Consider the following 16,631-nt stretch of genomic DNA (forward strand, 5'->3'; position numbering starts at 1 on the left):
GATCTGGGCTCTGTTGTATTTGAATTTTTAGGACGTGTCCCACTCACATTCTGACATAACTGGTAATTACAAAACTTCCTAAATTTTGACTTTGTTGCGTGATGTTCTTTAAACCTTCTGCAAGTGATTTGGTTAAGAAATGACTGAATGAAACATTTTGCAAAGTAAGTTGCGCAAAAGGTAAACTAAAGCATAGACACTAGGGGAAAGAAAAAGCACTTGCTTGAGAAAACTTAGAGATCTGAAATGAAATTCCAAGGATTCTTGGATGATTTTGATATTTAATTACTAATGAGTACTTTCTTAAATTTGAATTTTTGATTGTCTTATTTGGATTTCATGATAGTCTCATTGCCAGTCAAAAATATATCTAGCTTTGTAATAAAGTGATTCTTAAATGTCATGAAATAAAAACTTCTTAGTTGGGTAATTTTACACCCACTGAAAGAGTTCATCTTTAAAGGGGGTCTTATTGCAATTATTTCTGATAAAAATGAAGAATCCTTTTGCAGAGCCATAATTGCCATTTGGTCTGTTTGGTTTATGAGTTCATGGTGATTATGTGTATTCACAGAGACACATCTCCAGATTGTGTTGGAGAACGCTTGAACGATATTTATGTCGTTGGCTGTTTCTTGCATTCAACAATGGTTTTGTTTGTGTGTACAAGTGCAGTGATAGGTATTGGTAGACTATCAAAATGAATGAGCCGCTGCCTTTAGGTACCTTTATTTCTAGAAAGAATTGATGGTTATAATGTAGTCTGTTTTGCTAGATAATGGAGGTAGAACATAGTGCTGAGAGGTGGAGACAGGGATTGATTCTCCCTGGAAGCTTCACAGAAGTGGTGACTGCTTTTGGAAGTTGAGTAGGAGTCTGCAGTAGAGAAGTCAGTGAAGGAGTTGCTAGGCCTTGTGGGTTTAGAGAGCAGGCAGAAGTTTGGTGTGACCAGGGAGTGTAGATTTGTATCCAGAGGGCAACATCCAGCTGATAGAGCATTTTACTAGTTGTTTGAAAAGGTATCTCTTTCACTGTTTTAGTGTTTATGAAAGAGTAAACCATCCTTATAGGAAATATCTAGTGTACTTTCGTTAAAATGAAGTTTATTGATTCATGGGCAAATGCATACTGGTTGCCTGTTATTTGCTTGGTGGTGTTGGATATGGAGGTTAATATGTAAGGGGAAAAACATCTCTTCCATTGAGGAACACTAGTAGAAGCAAGTTGGTTTAGTGGCAAACATTACAAAAGTGTTATAAGGGTTATATAATTTACTGTTTAATTTTCTATTCTTCTCTACTTATTTCTCATATCCTTCAAGGTTTTAATTGATACCTACTTTGAGCCTCTTTTTTAAAAAATTGAGATATAATTGACGTGTAACATATTAGTTTCAGGTGTACAACGATTGATATATTAATTATAGGTATACAAATAATGATTTGATATATGTGTATATTGTGAAATGGTGACCACAATATGTCAAGTTAACATTAATTACCACGCACATAGTTAGAAATTGGTTTTTCTTGTGATGAGAACTTAAGATCTACTCTCTTAGCAACTTTCAAATATACAAGATAGTGTTGTTGACTGTAGTCAACATGCTGTAGATTACATCCCCATGATTTATTTATTTTATAACTGGAAGTTTGTACTTTTGACCATCTTCACCATTTTACCCAATCCCCACCCCTGGCCTCTGGCAACCACCAATCTCTTCCCTGTTTTTATGAGTTCAGGGTTTTTTGTTTTTTTAGATTCCACATATTAGTGAGATAATATGGTATCTGTCTTTCTCTGTCTGGCTTATTTCACTTAGCATAATGCCCTCAAGGTCTGTCCATGTTGTCAGAAATAGTAGGATTTCCTTCTTTTTTATGGCTCAGTAATATTCCATTGCATTCACATGCACTTATTTATTATCCCTTCATCCATTGATGGACACTTAGGTTGTTTCCATGTCTTGGCTATGGTAAATAATGCTGCAGTGAACATGAGGTGGCTATTAGTGTTTTCGTTTCCTTCAGATAAATAACCCAGAAGTGGAGTTGCTGGATCATATGGTAGTTCTGTTTTTAATTTTTTTCAGGAACCTTCATACTGTTTTCCATAGTGGCTGCACCAATTTACATTCCCACCAACAGTGCACAAGGGTTCTCTTTTATCTCATCCTCACCAACACTTGTTATTTTTTGTCTTTTTGATAATAGCCATTCTACCAGGTGTGAGGTAATATCTCATTGTGGTTTTGATTTGCATTTCCCTTATGGTTAGTGTTGTTGAGTATCTTTCCAGGTACCTGTGTCCATCTGTATGTCTTTTTTGGGAAAATATCTATTTAGATCCCCTGCCCATTTTTTAATTGGGTTGTTTGTTTTTTTGCTGTTAAGTTGTATGAGTTCCTTATATATTTTAGGTGTTAACCCCTTATCAGATATATTTGAGCCTCTTATTATTTGTCTAATTCCTACTTTGCATAGATAGCAAGTTATACTATGTTATTTTATGTCCTATATCGGTCACTAGGGCACTTGACTACAACTAGTTGTCTTAGTCCATGTTCCATAGACTGTTTTCCACGTATGTTTTATCTTTCTAACAATTGTAAGTCCCTCATTAGCATGCATCTAACTTTTTAAAATTTTGTTCTTCAGAGTATCTAGGTCAGTGCTAGGTAGGAACAGTAAATGTTAAATAACACCTATTGAAATGTTGTCTGTTCTTTTGGATATCCATAAATAGATGTTTGAAGTGCAGTCGTGTTGCTTAACATCAGGGATATGTTCTGAGAAATGCATTGTTAGGCGATTGCGTCATTGTGCAAACACCATAGAGTGCGCTTATGCAAACCTAGGTAGTATAGACTACTGCACACCTAAGCTATGTGGTACTAATCTTACTGGGACCACTGTCGTATATACAGTTGGTCATTGACTGAAGCATTGTTATGCTGTGCATGACTGTAGAAGGTTTTCAGATTCAAAAGTAAGGTGACAAAGTAACAAACTCCCTTTTTGGTAACATAAAATGTAGCATACTTATTAGCTGTTACAATAATTAGCTTACTGGTATAGATTATTAATGGTCTATTAATAAAATTAATAACCAATAATTATGCACAATTTTTAAGAAATATCTTTGCAGCAGTTTGAGATACTTAATTTTTATGGATGTGTGATTTGGATTATATGTAGATCAAGTATCTTTTTCATTTGATTATTTTTTCAAATATTGAAGCAAAAAGTGTTCTAATCTACTACATTATTTTGGAAGTTCTCTACAGATGTTTGCTTTTATGAGTTTATTTCATGATGCTAATTTATATTTGACCATGTTAACAGAACCTGTGTTTGCTATTCCTAGCATGATGCGTCTCTTTAACATAAAGTATATTTATGCATAAACTTAGGTATAAACTAATTATGTATAAAACGATTATAGTGTTCATTCAAGAAAAACAACTAAACACATTAATTGAACTTCCATGATGAGTCTGAGGATTCCTGGTAGGCCTGTAACGGTCAAGAGTACTGACATGCTACCTTTACCTTGATTGCAGGCGAATAACACGTCAGGCCTTTGTTTTAAAAGTAGATCTGCAGTGTTGCTCTGAGAATCTGCTGTCTCTTTCTCTGGCTTTATTTTTTACCTCTGTGCCGTATCAAATGATCACCTTGGATGAAGGGGCAAAGGGGTAGGAGGTTGGGTAGGAGTTGTTCTGTTTTTCAGAAGTGCTTTAAGATAGTATCTTTTTTTTTTTTTAAACACAAAGCATTTAGTGTGGCCACCAATTTTAAATTAGTGCTAACTTTGAAGATCAGGAATCAAAAATTTATCTATTACAAACTCTTCATTGTGTACGTTGAGAAATTAGGACTTAGAGGAGAGATCACATACATTGCCCATGGTCACAGAGTTTATTAGCCCAAGAACTCAGACCTGAACTGCGGCTTCAAGGTTCCATGTTTTTCCCGTGGTAGCATATTATTTAGTTTTGACTTCCATTGTAAAACATTATCAAAAGAAGAGATGAAATCAGACCTGAACTTTAGCTGCTAGTTTACTATCTGCTCAAACTTAACCATTGACTAATTGAAAATGTATCTATCTCTATAACCTGGTTTTAGTTGGGGTTCCATCAGCCTCACCTGTGAAGCTTTTTGTAAACTACTGCAGATGCTTGGACCCCATAGAATCAAAATTTCTAGTGGTGGGGCCCAGGCTTGCTTCATTTTAGAGGTTCTACAGGTGATTCTGATGCTGAGCTCTGATAGTGCGTAATTTCCCCAATCTTGGAGTGTTTTTAATAGAGAAACTGATTAGAGGTCTGGTATCAGCGCTTTAGGATTCGGGGTGGGAATTAGAATGAGAAGGATAAGAAGATGGAGGAATTTTTCTGTCGTGCAGACCTAGATTTTCTGACTTGATGTGGTAGGCAGCTGTTCTGGATTGTTGAATGGGATGATGATATAGTGAAGGTGACACTTCTCATTTCTCTGCCTTCAGGCAAGACTTTCTTTTACTTCTGGTGCTCAAGAGCCTACCATATACTTAAAGACCATTAAGAAAAATTCATGGATTTTTTTCATCCAAATGTCTGAAGTCAGGAACCCTGAGAGAGACACTTTCTTCCCTCTCCCTTGATATCTAATAAATTACCAGGTCTTTTCAGTTTTAGCTTTTAAATGTCTGTTAAAACTGTTTTCTCCTCTTTATCCCTACTGTTGCTACCCCAGTATGGGTCACCTTCATCTTTTACCTGAATAACTGTAATAGCCTTATTGATTTTCCTGTCTCATTCACCTTCCATATTGCTCTTAAAGTAATTGTTCTAAAAAGCAAGTCCATTGTGTCATACTCCTTTATAAAATCCTTCAGTGGTTCCTCATTACCTAGGATAAAATCTAAACTCCTTAACATATCTATTCACAGGAGGTTGCCACCTCATTACCAGCTACTCGGGAAATGTAGGTTATATATCCTATGTATGGTGAACATAATGTGTTCTTTCATAACAGCGTGTGCTGTTCCCTTTACTTGGAATCCTTTTTTCAAATTGATCAGCCTTACAAATTCATATGAATCCTTTAATACACCTCAAATGTAATCTCTTTTAGATGTTTTCTGCCCATCCTTTTTCCCTCCTCCCTCCACCAGTTAGCATTCCTTTTATTACTTTTATGGTAATTGCCTATATATGTGTCTACCCAACTCCATTAGATTCTGAGACACTGAGGGCAAGGACTATATATTTCATTCATCTTTATATTCCCAGGATCTAGTACAATGTCTGGCACGTCACCTTTCAGTAAACTTTTTAAAACCAGTTTGAATTGAAGTAAATTCCTTGACACATTCAGTTAAAAATTTAGCTTTGGTAACTGAAAGAATTGGCAGTAACTTTTTTTTCCATTATGGATATTTACCTCTTCCTATTTTTTATGATTTTCAAATAACTTGGATTTTTTTTTTTAATGTTAAACTGTTTTCTCTCATATAGCACAATGCCTTACTTGTAATCATGAGAAGTGGAATATTACTCTGATTCATGTCCTAGGCCAAGGGAGTTGTAAATGAGATGGTAGAAAGTGACAAATCTGTGTGTTTAGTGGAACAGATATTTCTTTCCCTTCTATTACATGAGAATACACTGACTGTTGCATGACGTAGCTGTTACATGTTTTTCTTTGTTTGAATTTATGCTTACAAGAGGAAAAAAGATGATAGGTTCAAATTACGTTATTTTTTTGTTCTTTTTATATTCTTTTTACCATATCCGCATCTTCCTTAGAACATGTTGTTCTGCTACTAACTAGCAGTGCGATTTGGTGAAAATTATTTACTTGCTCTGGGCCTCAATTTCCTGGTTTGTGAAACAGATGGTAATAGTACTACCTCATAGGGTTGTTGGGAAAGTTAAATGAACTAATATATGTGAGGTACTTAGACTGGTAAGAATTCTAATAGCTGTTCACACTCATCCCATGCCACTTTCCTTGCCTTGGCCTTCATTCGGTTATGTCCTAGTACGTTATGTACTCAGTACATTCAGAATGTTCTAAGCTCTTTCCTGCCTCCAGGCCTTTATGGATACTGTTTTCTCTACTGGGATCACAGTCTTCATCTAACTGGCTCCTGTTCAACTCCAGGTCTCCTAGACTGGCAGTTCCAGGACAGCACAGCGCCTGGCACATAGTTGTGGAATAAATATTTATTGAGTGAATGAATAATTGACCCAACTGTGGGAAAGAGAACAGGATCATGTGGAATGGAAGGTTGTTTCCTCTAGGGCTGTAGTCAGAGCAGGTTCTCAGTGCAGGCAGGGAGGAAAAGAGAGACCATATCTATGTGTATCTGTGTATATGGATTATATACACACTTACAAATTAAATGGTGACGTTATAAATGTTTAATGGTTGAAGAATTAAAATAGAAGTCTACAGATTAATGAAACTCTTTGCCTAAATAATGATCAGTTTGGGCTTATACTGGCATTTTTAATTACCCCCTAGTAGTTTGAATATGCTGTTTGTGTTAAAATTGAAACTCTTAAATAACTACTCACTTCAATCCTGGGTGTGATTTTAGAAGCTAAATTTGACAGTGAATTGTAAGTCAGAATACAAAATTATAAATAAATTCAATCATAGCAGTGCTTTAAAAAATGGATTTAGAGGGACATGCACCAAGTGTCACCAGTATTGATTGATTATCTTTAGGTGGTAGAATTATAGATGATTTTTTTTGCCTTTTCCTTTTCAGTAATTTCTGTCTTTTCTGTAAAGATGTGTCTAGAACTGCACCCTGCTGATCCTGTATCAGAATTCAGTTCTGGGTTATTATCCCTTTAGTATTAACCCCCTATTTCTAGAGGCCTTTAATATCACGTTGAACTTTTTGCTGCAAAACATTGAAGTTAAAGAAAAATGTTTTTTTAAAAGGAAACTCTGCCAAAAAGGCCAATTTAAGTCATATAAATGTAAAAATCTTATTTCACAATTGTCATTTTTAAGTATAACGTCTTGTAAAGATACTGCTTATTTACAAATAATACTGAGCCATTTTAACTGTAAAATTTCTAATTGGAATGTGTCATGTTTCTGGAAATGTTGGCTATATATTTTAGTCCAGATCAATTAAATTTGTTTCCCAGGTTTTGTCATTTCCTTCTTTTTTCCTCATTCTGTGCATTCTCCCGGTCAATGTAAATTATAATTTATATTCTGACAACTCTTAACTCTTTCTATCCTCAGCCTCTCTCCTCAGCACCCTGTATTAGTTGAGACCCCCTTGTTGTGAGTCATGGAAGCTCACTCAAGCTCATTTAAGCAGAAAAGAGGCAAAGGCAAAGATGCTACTATCTCAGGAATGGGTGGGAACAGAACCTAGGACAACGTGAAGGCTGTGTTGTAGTCTCTGGGCTCTGTTACTCTCTAGGCAGCTGCCTCATTCTTTTCTCTCTGCAGACCGATTTCCTCTCCTCCTCCAGTCTGTATGTCAGAACGCATGACCTTGGCTATTTCAGAATTTATGGGGCTAGTCACTCCAGTGGGAGGGGGGCAGGCGAGGGGAGGGGGAACAAAACAGTGAACTAAATTTAATTCTCCCTTTGGATTCAACCTCCAAGGGAGGATCTCTGCTTCAGTTAGGCATTGTCCAGTAACTGGCCAAATAGGCAAGAAGATTCTAGAGAAACATAACCGTTAGGGGCCAATAACCTACACCCAGGAATTGCTGGTTGATTGATTGAATGAATGAATGAGCGAACTAACTGACCTAGGTTAGGCTCTTGTGAATCAATACACCACCAAATTAATTATATTATTGTGGTTATGATTTTTTAAATAGTACTTGTTTTTAAAGAAAAATATGTATTACAGATGAAATGACATAATGTCTGGGATTTCCTTCAAAATAGTTCATTGGGGACATGGGAAGGGGGCAGTGGGTAAAGGCAGGTATGAAACAAGATTGGCCAAGAGTTAATTGTTGAAACTGGGTGATGGGTACAGGAGAGTTCATAGTGCTATTCTGTTTACTTTTGTATATGTTTGAAATTTTCTATAATAGACTTCTTTTTAAGATCACGAAAACAAAACTGTACTTAATAGAGTTAGTAGCTTCGTATAAATGATTCACTTATAAATCGAATTAATTTTGTTCCAGTATTAGTATTATCATGTTTGAATAATGAGATGTTTTTGTTTTAGCCAACTAACTCTGTTCTTTATGTCACCTGAAGGGAAATTTCAGCAGATGTGTAATATGAATAGCATATGTACCTTTTTTCTAAAATCTTTGGATATGGAAACATTGGTTTTTAGCCAGGGTAGCTAGAGACATGCAGCTTCTCCTAGTACTGCCCAGCACACAGGAGATTCTCAGCAAATGTGTTTTGGAGAATGCCTGATAGCAGTCACAAACTAAAAGGGAGTTTTGTCTGTGGAGCTGTTTTCTTGCAATTTATTTGTTGAAGAAATCTTGTTTGTTTTTTTTGGTGTAGTCTTTCCCATCATTTGAATTTGGCTGATTGTATCACCGTAGTGTAATTTTGAAAATTGGTAGTTGGATCCAGAGGCTTAATCAAATTCTAATTTGATTTTTTTTAAATACTACTGCATAGTTGGTATTGTATTCTTCACCAGGAAGTACATGATATCTGATTGTTTCTCTTTTTATGAACTTAGCACCATAGCTTTTTAAAGTTAGAAGCAGTAGAAAAATTTTAGGTTTTTGATAGTGAAAATTATAGGTTTTTACAAATTTAAGAATCACTAATTCAGACTAAATTTCCCAAAATCTGTTTTTGCAAGCTTTTAAAAAAAGTTCTAATTTTTATTTGTATAGGACATTGTCTTAGTCCATTTTTGGGCTGCCATAATAGAACACTAGAGACTGAGGGCTTATAAACAACAGAAGTTTATTTCTCACAATTCTGGAGGCTGGGCTGTCTAAGATCAAGTTACCAGCCAACTTCGTGTCTAGTGAAGGCCTGCTTCCTGGTTCTCCATGGCGCCATCTTGCTGTGTCCTCACGGGATGGAAGGAGCAAGGGCCTTCTCTGGGGTCTCTTTCATAAGGGCATCAGGGCTCCACCCTCATGACCTAATCAACCTCCCAAAGGCCCCACCTCAAATACCATCACTTTAGGGATTCCATTTCAGCATGAATTTTGGGGGGACACAAGCATTTAGTTTATGACAGACATGTAAGAGTAGTCCTCCCAGTTTTAGATTTGTTGGAATTTGTTAAGTAGAATCACCGGGAACCTTAGAGAGAGTTAATTAGTATAATATAAAAAATATTTCAGAATCTCTTAATTATAATCTCATAGTATAGATCTGATAAATGTTAACAATATAGTTTTCTATTGCTCTGTCTTTGCATTCACTAATCCTGTCTTTTGTATCCAGACTGCTTTTAAAATCCATTCAATGACTTATTAATTTCAGATAACCATTTTTCAATTCCAGATATTCATTTGATTGTTCATTCTTTATAGATACCAGTTCTATGTTGAAATTTTTCATCGTTTAATCCGTATTGTTAATCTTTTTCTTTATTTTCCTTAACACATTAAATCAGTTATTTTAAAGTTCTTTCTGCTTTCTGCACTCTGAATCATCTGAGTTTCTTCGTCTATTGTTGTTATCCCTTGGTTATTAATTACATTTTTTTCTCTTCCAGTGTTTCAGATGTCTAGTAATTGTTTATTGCATGCCAGACATTGTGTATAAAAGACCCATAGAGGCTCCAGTTGATGTCATCCAACAGAAAGAATTTCCACTTTCTTCTCTTAGGCAGAGAGGGTCAGGGGCTTATTTTAATTCATTCAGGATTGAGCTGGACCAAGCTGGGTTGCAGTTTTTGTAAGGTTTAATTCACCTTTGATTTGTCCCTTTTCCTCAGACCTTCTAGGCTTTTGATTGGGAACTTGGTGAGTCTGCTTCCACATCTCTGGAAGTCTGCTGGAGAGTCACGTGTGCACGTTAGTGGTTTTGAGCTTAGCTGGGTAACCTCTGGCAGAGGTCTTGGGAGGGAGATTGGTTGTGTGTTTGAAACAGGACTTTCTCCTTCTAGCAGGACTTGGTCTCTTAAACACTGTGAGATTATGGGAGATTTCACACTGCTTTGTAGAAGCCTAATTCAGACTCCCCAGCTTCCCATAAGTAGTTCCAGAACTAAAACCAGTCATTTTGGGGGCTCTTCAGTTCCAGTCTGTCACACAAGCCCAGGTAGCAGTGCAAACCTTGCTTGTTTCTCTTTGCCCAAGCAGAGTCTTTCTGCATGGGCCAAGCACCAGTCTCCTGCAGAATCGGAAAATGTGCTCAGGGAAGAAGATGGCTAGGGATCTTTAGAAGGATCTTCCCCATATCCTTGAAGCCTGGAATTAGCATTCCTCTAGTCCTCATTGATTGTATAGCTGTCTGATATCTTTAAACTTGGAATTTTCGGGTTTTTTATTTTTTTTTTTGGTCAATTACCTGGCTTTTTTCCAGTTGTAGTCAGAGCAGAGGCATGCTGTGACCTACCACATCTTGTTTGAAAGTGGAAATTGTAATGGGGTTTTTTTCCCCTCAAGGATTTTATATTTATACCTCTTAAGTGAAAAATATTCTGAAATGACAAGCATCATGAAAAATACTGCCTTTATATCATTAACAAGGACTAGAAGGTATTTTGGAATTGCCTCCTAATGTGTCATTTACAGACCAGCAGCTCTTGCAGTTAACTGGTCTCTCTTCACTGAAAAGCCCCATTTGGATGACGCTCATCTCTGAAAATTTACACATTAATGGCTAGAAAAGATTTCCCTCAAAAGGTAAATATAGTGATAATAATTAACTTTCTTTTTCCTGCTTGAAAAAGTGAGAAATTCTAAAGATGTCGTAAAGATCTTTTCTTACATTTAACATGACTTGAAAAAACTAGATTCCTTTTCTTGAGACGCATCTTTATAAGAGGTGAATGCTTTCCGTTTCATGTGTGAGCGTGTGTTTTCTAATCTACGTTTGGTTAGTCATAAAAGCCTGCACCCAAAGGAGACTGCAAGAAAATTGGAGATAAATCAGTTATTTTTAATAACAGGCTATAAGTGAGACAATAAAATCTAATTAGTAATACATTTATCAAGAAGACAGCAAGTAACAAGCATCATGAAAAATACTACATCTATATCAGTACTAAAGAAAGACTTTGTTTCTGTAAATTATTTTCTCTAGATTTTATAAACATCAGTCATAATTTTTGTGAGTGGAAATAATATGGCAGGACATTTGGACAATTGTGTGTTTGTATTTACCTTTAAAGTTTCAGTTTACTGCTTGATAGTGCCGGTGGCACCCTTGACATAGGAACATGGATTTTGGCACTAGGCCAAGGGTTTGAATCCCACTCATCTTCATTCTTCTTCTTAATAAGTTGTGTCATTAATAGCAAGCATTTCTTTAGTGTTACTGAGCCAGGTGCTCTAAGTCTGTAGAAATTCCTCACCTCTTACTGCTCAGAACAGCCCTGTGGAGTCTTCTTACAGAGAGTAGTAAGTGATGAGACTAGGGTTTAAACTCAGTTCTGTGAAACACTGAACCCCATGGTAAAGACTGTGTCAGACCACCGCCCTGTGTGACCTGGAGGGGATCACAGATGTACAGCCCTCCAGCTGTAATTCTGAAACCCAGAAAGCTCTGGAAATTGCTAGTCTTTTCATAACTTATTTGGTGGCAAAATGAGAGCTGAATGGGTGAGATGCTATTTATAGCCTTTGTTTATCCCATTTAGTGTGACTATTCGTACATGTTGCTGCAAAGATAGCAATGTATTTGGTGAGGGAGTGCTGCTTTTGACCTCCTGGAGGGATTACAAGTCTACAGTAAATGCACTGCGTTCCTCTTGATCGGATGCAGAGGATTCTGCCATCTGAAACATTCCCAGGTGGCTGTGGCCCTCTACTTCTGTAAGATTTCGTTTTCTTCTCTGTAGAGATGTTAAGCTCTAACCCAGTAGGTCTTAATAAGAATTATATGAAATAAGTAATATGTGTAAGCATTTGAAGCATTTCCTAACCTTTTTCTTGTCATTGCACACACAGAAAATTCCTTACTGAGATCAGTGAAGGAGGAGCACGCCGTGGCTGCTCCTGCTACTCCAGGCTCACGGGGCACACCTACAGCACACCTTGGCAAACCAATGTAGGCTTGTATGTACCAAACAGAAGGGGGAGATAAATGAAATGTTGGAAATTATTAGTGGATTTACTTTGGTTACCTCCTCTGTTTAAGCATCTGCTCCAAACCAGTTAAGAAAATCCAGATAAACCTAGGTGAAACATAATTTTTTAAACAATTATGTCTTTTAATTGCTTGTCTTCTGATAGTTAAGAATGAGACAGAGTGACTATTTTACTTAATGCTTTATAAAATGTATTTCTTGGCCTCTTAAGTATATATACTTCACTTGTAAGTTAAAATTGTGAAGAAACTGTGACATTGTCTTAACATTTAAAGCATTACCAATAGTATATAGGTTCAATGATGTATTTAATTTAGGGAATTTGTGTCTTTAAAGGGGCTGACATTTATTCCTTCTCCAAATATTACAGTAAAAATTAGGTGGGATAGGGTAGTTTTGTCAATTATTTTTTTAAACTGTACAAGTTCAGAGTTTGGCTATTAGAAGCTATTTGCACCAGGGTTGTGGGGGATGGATCACAACAAGAAGTTATTTCACATTATCCCTGCCCCCTCTGCCAAGCTTCAAGCCTCCCTACCAGATAAAAAAGGGGCACAGAGTTGATTCTCAATTGGATAAGATACTTCTGGAACAAGCTGGGACATTGTCCTCAGACGTAAATTCAGTGTACAGAGGTGGGACAGACATTATAGGAACTGTGAGTACAGATACCCTCCTTAGCCTGAGGAATTTGGGGATCAGGGAAAACACCTACATCCCGTTGGTTTCTCTTGAAGGAAAAGATGCTTACTCAGTTTGAAAGATGAAAGGATGGTTTCTTCTTCCTGTGGGTGGGGGAGCCTCTTGCCTGGGCTCCAGTGATCTGAATGGGTGCGTCAGTGGCATCCCTGGTAGTCTGTTTGCGGTTGATGGGGCTCCTCTCTACCCTTTGAGGGACAAATTTCCATTGCCTTTCTCTCTTTTCATGGGCTCTTGTAGTGGAGGTGGGGACGGGAGGGTGGCGTGGGTGGAAATGCTCACCTCCTTCTTGGTGCTCACTTAGCTCTGAGGAGCCTTGAAGCTCTGTCTGCTCAAACTCAAGTCTGTTTAAAGAGGAGTTTTCAGAGGTAAAATATTTTTTCTGACAGCCTTACAAATCTACCTCTCTTTTAATACTTTACAAATGTTAAAATTTGGGGAGTTTACTACCTTCAAAAGTTGTAAGAATAGCAGATCGTTCTGTATTAGCCTGTGGCTCAGAATATTATTGTGTGTTAATTTGGAAAGAATGTGGCTGGTATTCAGCACTTCTTTGAACCAGGACATATTATTTATTAGCTGCATTGCTTGATTTTTCACAGAACATTACATCTTCATTTAAATCATAAATCTGAATTATACTGCTGTAAAACCTACCAGTGTTCTCTAGACTAGCATGGTAATAATTTTTGTAAAAAACAGGTAGTAACAAAAATTGTCTCCATTATGGGAACAGAAAATAAGGATAATAACAAAAAATTCCAAAATATATGAAGTCATTATGATGAAATATCATGTATTACACACGTGCTTTTTATGTAAAATTTTATTATTATAATTGGTCTTCCCTGTCATCCCCACAGGTGTGTTAACAAGATGGTCTGCTCTCAAATCTCATTATTTTTAACCTCAGAAATGTGAAATGTTGATGTGTTAGTTTAGGGACATGAGTTTTCTGAATCTTTTGGGAAACAGTATTGCTTTATAAGTGCAATTTGAAAGACAGATAAGGTATAAATTAGGTGGGTAGATGCATGGTGACGGAGTGTTCACATATCAGAGCGTGCAGCCCTGGAGTGGTGGTGAGGGTGGGCAGCAGTGCTGGGTAAGGGAGGTACATCAGAGTGGACATGCAGAGTGCTCACAGGCGCTCTCCACATTTCCGAATTTCTCTTCCCCTAAAAACAAAAGAAAACTCTGTCTTTGAATAACAATTCTCAGAATTCAGTATTCATTTTTTTCTTTCAGAAAACTGAAGAATGGGAGAAAAATAAGACTGAAGCAGACATGGAAGAGTATGTATGGGAAAATAGCTCCTCAGAAAAAAATATCCTGGAAACACTTCTGCAAATTAAAGCTGCTGAGAAAAATCTGGAAGTAAATAAAGAAGAGCTCCTTGGTACTAAAGAAGTTGAAGATTACAGAAAGTCTGTTGTTAGTCTTAAGAACGAGGGGGACAATGAAAGTACCCTTTCTCAATACAAAGAATCAGTGAAGAGACTATTAAATTTGACGTGATCTATTGAGAAAAATCTGATTTATTCATTTTGTGATATATATGTAATCATTATCTAATTTGTTATAAAGTTGAAAATGTTAAAAAAACATTGTTTTACATCAGAGTTAACATTACTCCTTTCATACTGTTGCACAATGGCACTGATGATTCAGAAGTTTTCTTATTTATACACTGGGGCAATTAGACTAATTAGATCTCTGATTTCTTCTGGTTCTATAGTGTTTTGATTTTATTTCTGCCATACAATGGCAGTATTCAAATATATACATATATTGTTATTTTGTCACTGGCTATATTTTTCTCCCTACAAATTAGCACTTAGTGGTTGCATATGAATAACGATTGTGGTTATTTGGGAAGCTCGGCGCACAGCCCAGTCCCCTGACTGCAGTTCACTGCTTGTTTTACATAAATGCTGTCTACCCAATATGTTTTTCACAGATGCTAATTCTGATTAGAAGCAGGTCCTTGAGAGTATTTTCTTTTTCTTTTCTTTTTTCTTTTCAAGATTTTATATTTTCCTTTTTCTCCCCAAAGCCCCCCAGTACGTAGTTGCATATTTTTTTTTTTCGTTGTGGGTCCTTCTAGTTGTGGCATGTGGGATGCTGCCTCAGCATGGCTTGACAAGCAGTGCCATGTCCGCGCCCAAGATTCCAACTGGCGAAACCCTGGGTTGCCGAAGCGGAGCGCAGGCACTTAAACACTTGGCCACCGGCTGGCCCAAGAGAGTATTTTCTAACCTAAAAAGTTTGTTCCATCCCTCTATTTTGGGTCTACTTTATGTTGATTCAACTCTGTTTAGCATCCTACTTTCTATTTTCTGGGGCTCATTTCTCCAAGCCCAAGCTTGCAGAAATGTGGTGTTGACCTTAAACAAATAGCCAGTTATTTCTCCAGCAAAAATGGGGTTTTGGGGGATCAGCAGAGAATTGCAATTTGGGATATGCAACAATGGCAAACCATGTGCAAGTCCTGAGCAGCAAGGAGAGGAGAAACTCAGAGAGAGGGCAAGAGGAAGTTGGGAGGGCTATTGTAAGCAAAGAGTATTGGGAGGAGGCTGGGAGTTTAAAGTGTAGTGGCTTTTCATTGGCTGAGCTGTGACAGTCTCTCATTGGCTGAGCATCTTGCCAGTCAAGAAGGGGAAGTCTTTCCTGTTGGGCCCTACTACCTACGTAGGCCATGAGGCTTCTCCCTTCTGGCCTTCCAACTGTATTTTAAATGAGATTTCTGCTTACTAATTTTCACAGTGGAAATAGTTAACTGGTATTCATCTGTCTGGATCCCCCAGTTACAGCTTCTACAGCTCAGGAAAGAGATGAGGTCTAAGGACCTTGAATTTAATTGGAATAAATGACAAAATGAGAACTACCCTAAGAAACATTCCAGTCAATTTAGCTGTCAATTCAATATATATATATGTATTTTTTTTTAAGATTTTAGTTTTCCTTTTTCTCCCAAAGCTCCCCGGTACATAGTTGTGCATTTTTAGTTGTGGGCCCTTCTAGTTGTGGCATATGGGATGCTGCCTCAGCATGGCTTGATGGGGTGGTGTCATGTCCATGCCCAGGATTCGAACCAGTGATACCCCGGGCTGCCGAAGCAGAGCTCGCGAACTTAACCACTCAGCCACTGGAGAAATGGGAGAATGGGAGAAAAAGTAATAAATATTTTAAAGTATATCTGTAAGTCATTTCTTACCACTTTCAAAGTTGTCAACAAGTGATTAATCATTAAATCAAAATAAAGGAATTATTGATTTTGTTATTTGCCTTAAGACTTATTTTGCCTGGCAGAATTAGAGAACATAATTAAAGACAAAAGAAATTTCAAAACAATTCCCCAAAAGATTTATATAAATTGAAGGTATGATTTGGTATTAGCAAGGCCAAGAGTCTGTAGGTTATAAAGGACAACAATAGGGTCTTGAGTACAAAAAGGAGAGAGGGGTATGTTGTATTCCATTGGATGGAAATTGCAAGTGAAAAGCAAAGTAGATAAAACTGAATTTTTAGATCAGATTTAAAGCATACGTAAATGTATTGAAATGTTATGTTTCTTCGAGACTCACGTAGGGTTAAGGAAAACACAGATGCAGAAACGGTTGAAGAAGGAAACGTTTTGAAAACAGGAGAAACTGAGGAGAGAGGTGGTCATTTGGGAACATGTGAGAGTCATCGATCCTG

The 16,631-nt window shown here is 37.1% G+C and overlaps 1 protein-coding gene across 1 annotated transcript in view; it reads left to right on the forward strand.

Moving 5' to 3' along the window:
- The window catches only part of MRPS35 (mitochondrial ribosomal protein S35), a 47,670-nt gene extending 31,458 nt beyond the window's left edge, over positions 1-16,212 (forward strand). Inside the window, exon 8 of the mRNA XM_023643298.2 lies at positions 14,178-16,212. Coding sequence (XP_023499066.1) covers positions 14,178-14,447 — 270 coding nt within the window. The 3' untranslated portion in view covers positions 14,448-16,212. The remainder of the gene's footprint in view (positions 1-14,177) is intronic.
- The last annotated feature ends 419 nt before the right edge of the window (positions 16,213-16,631 follow it).

The sequence above is a fragment of the Equus caballus genome, chromosome 6 (assembly GCF_041296265.1).
Source record: "Equus caballus isolate H_3958 breed thoroughbred chromosome 6, TB-T2T, whole genome shotgun sequence".
NCBI classification, from domain to species: domain Eukaryota; kingdom Metazoa; phylum Chordata; class Mammalia; order Perissodactyla; family Equidae; genus Equus; species Equus caballus.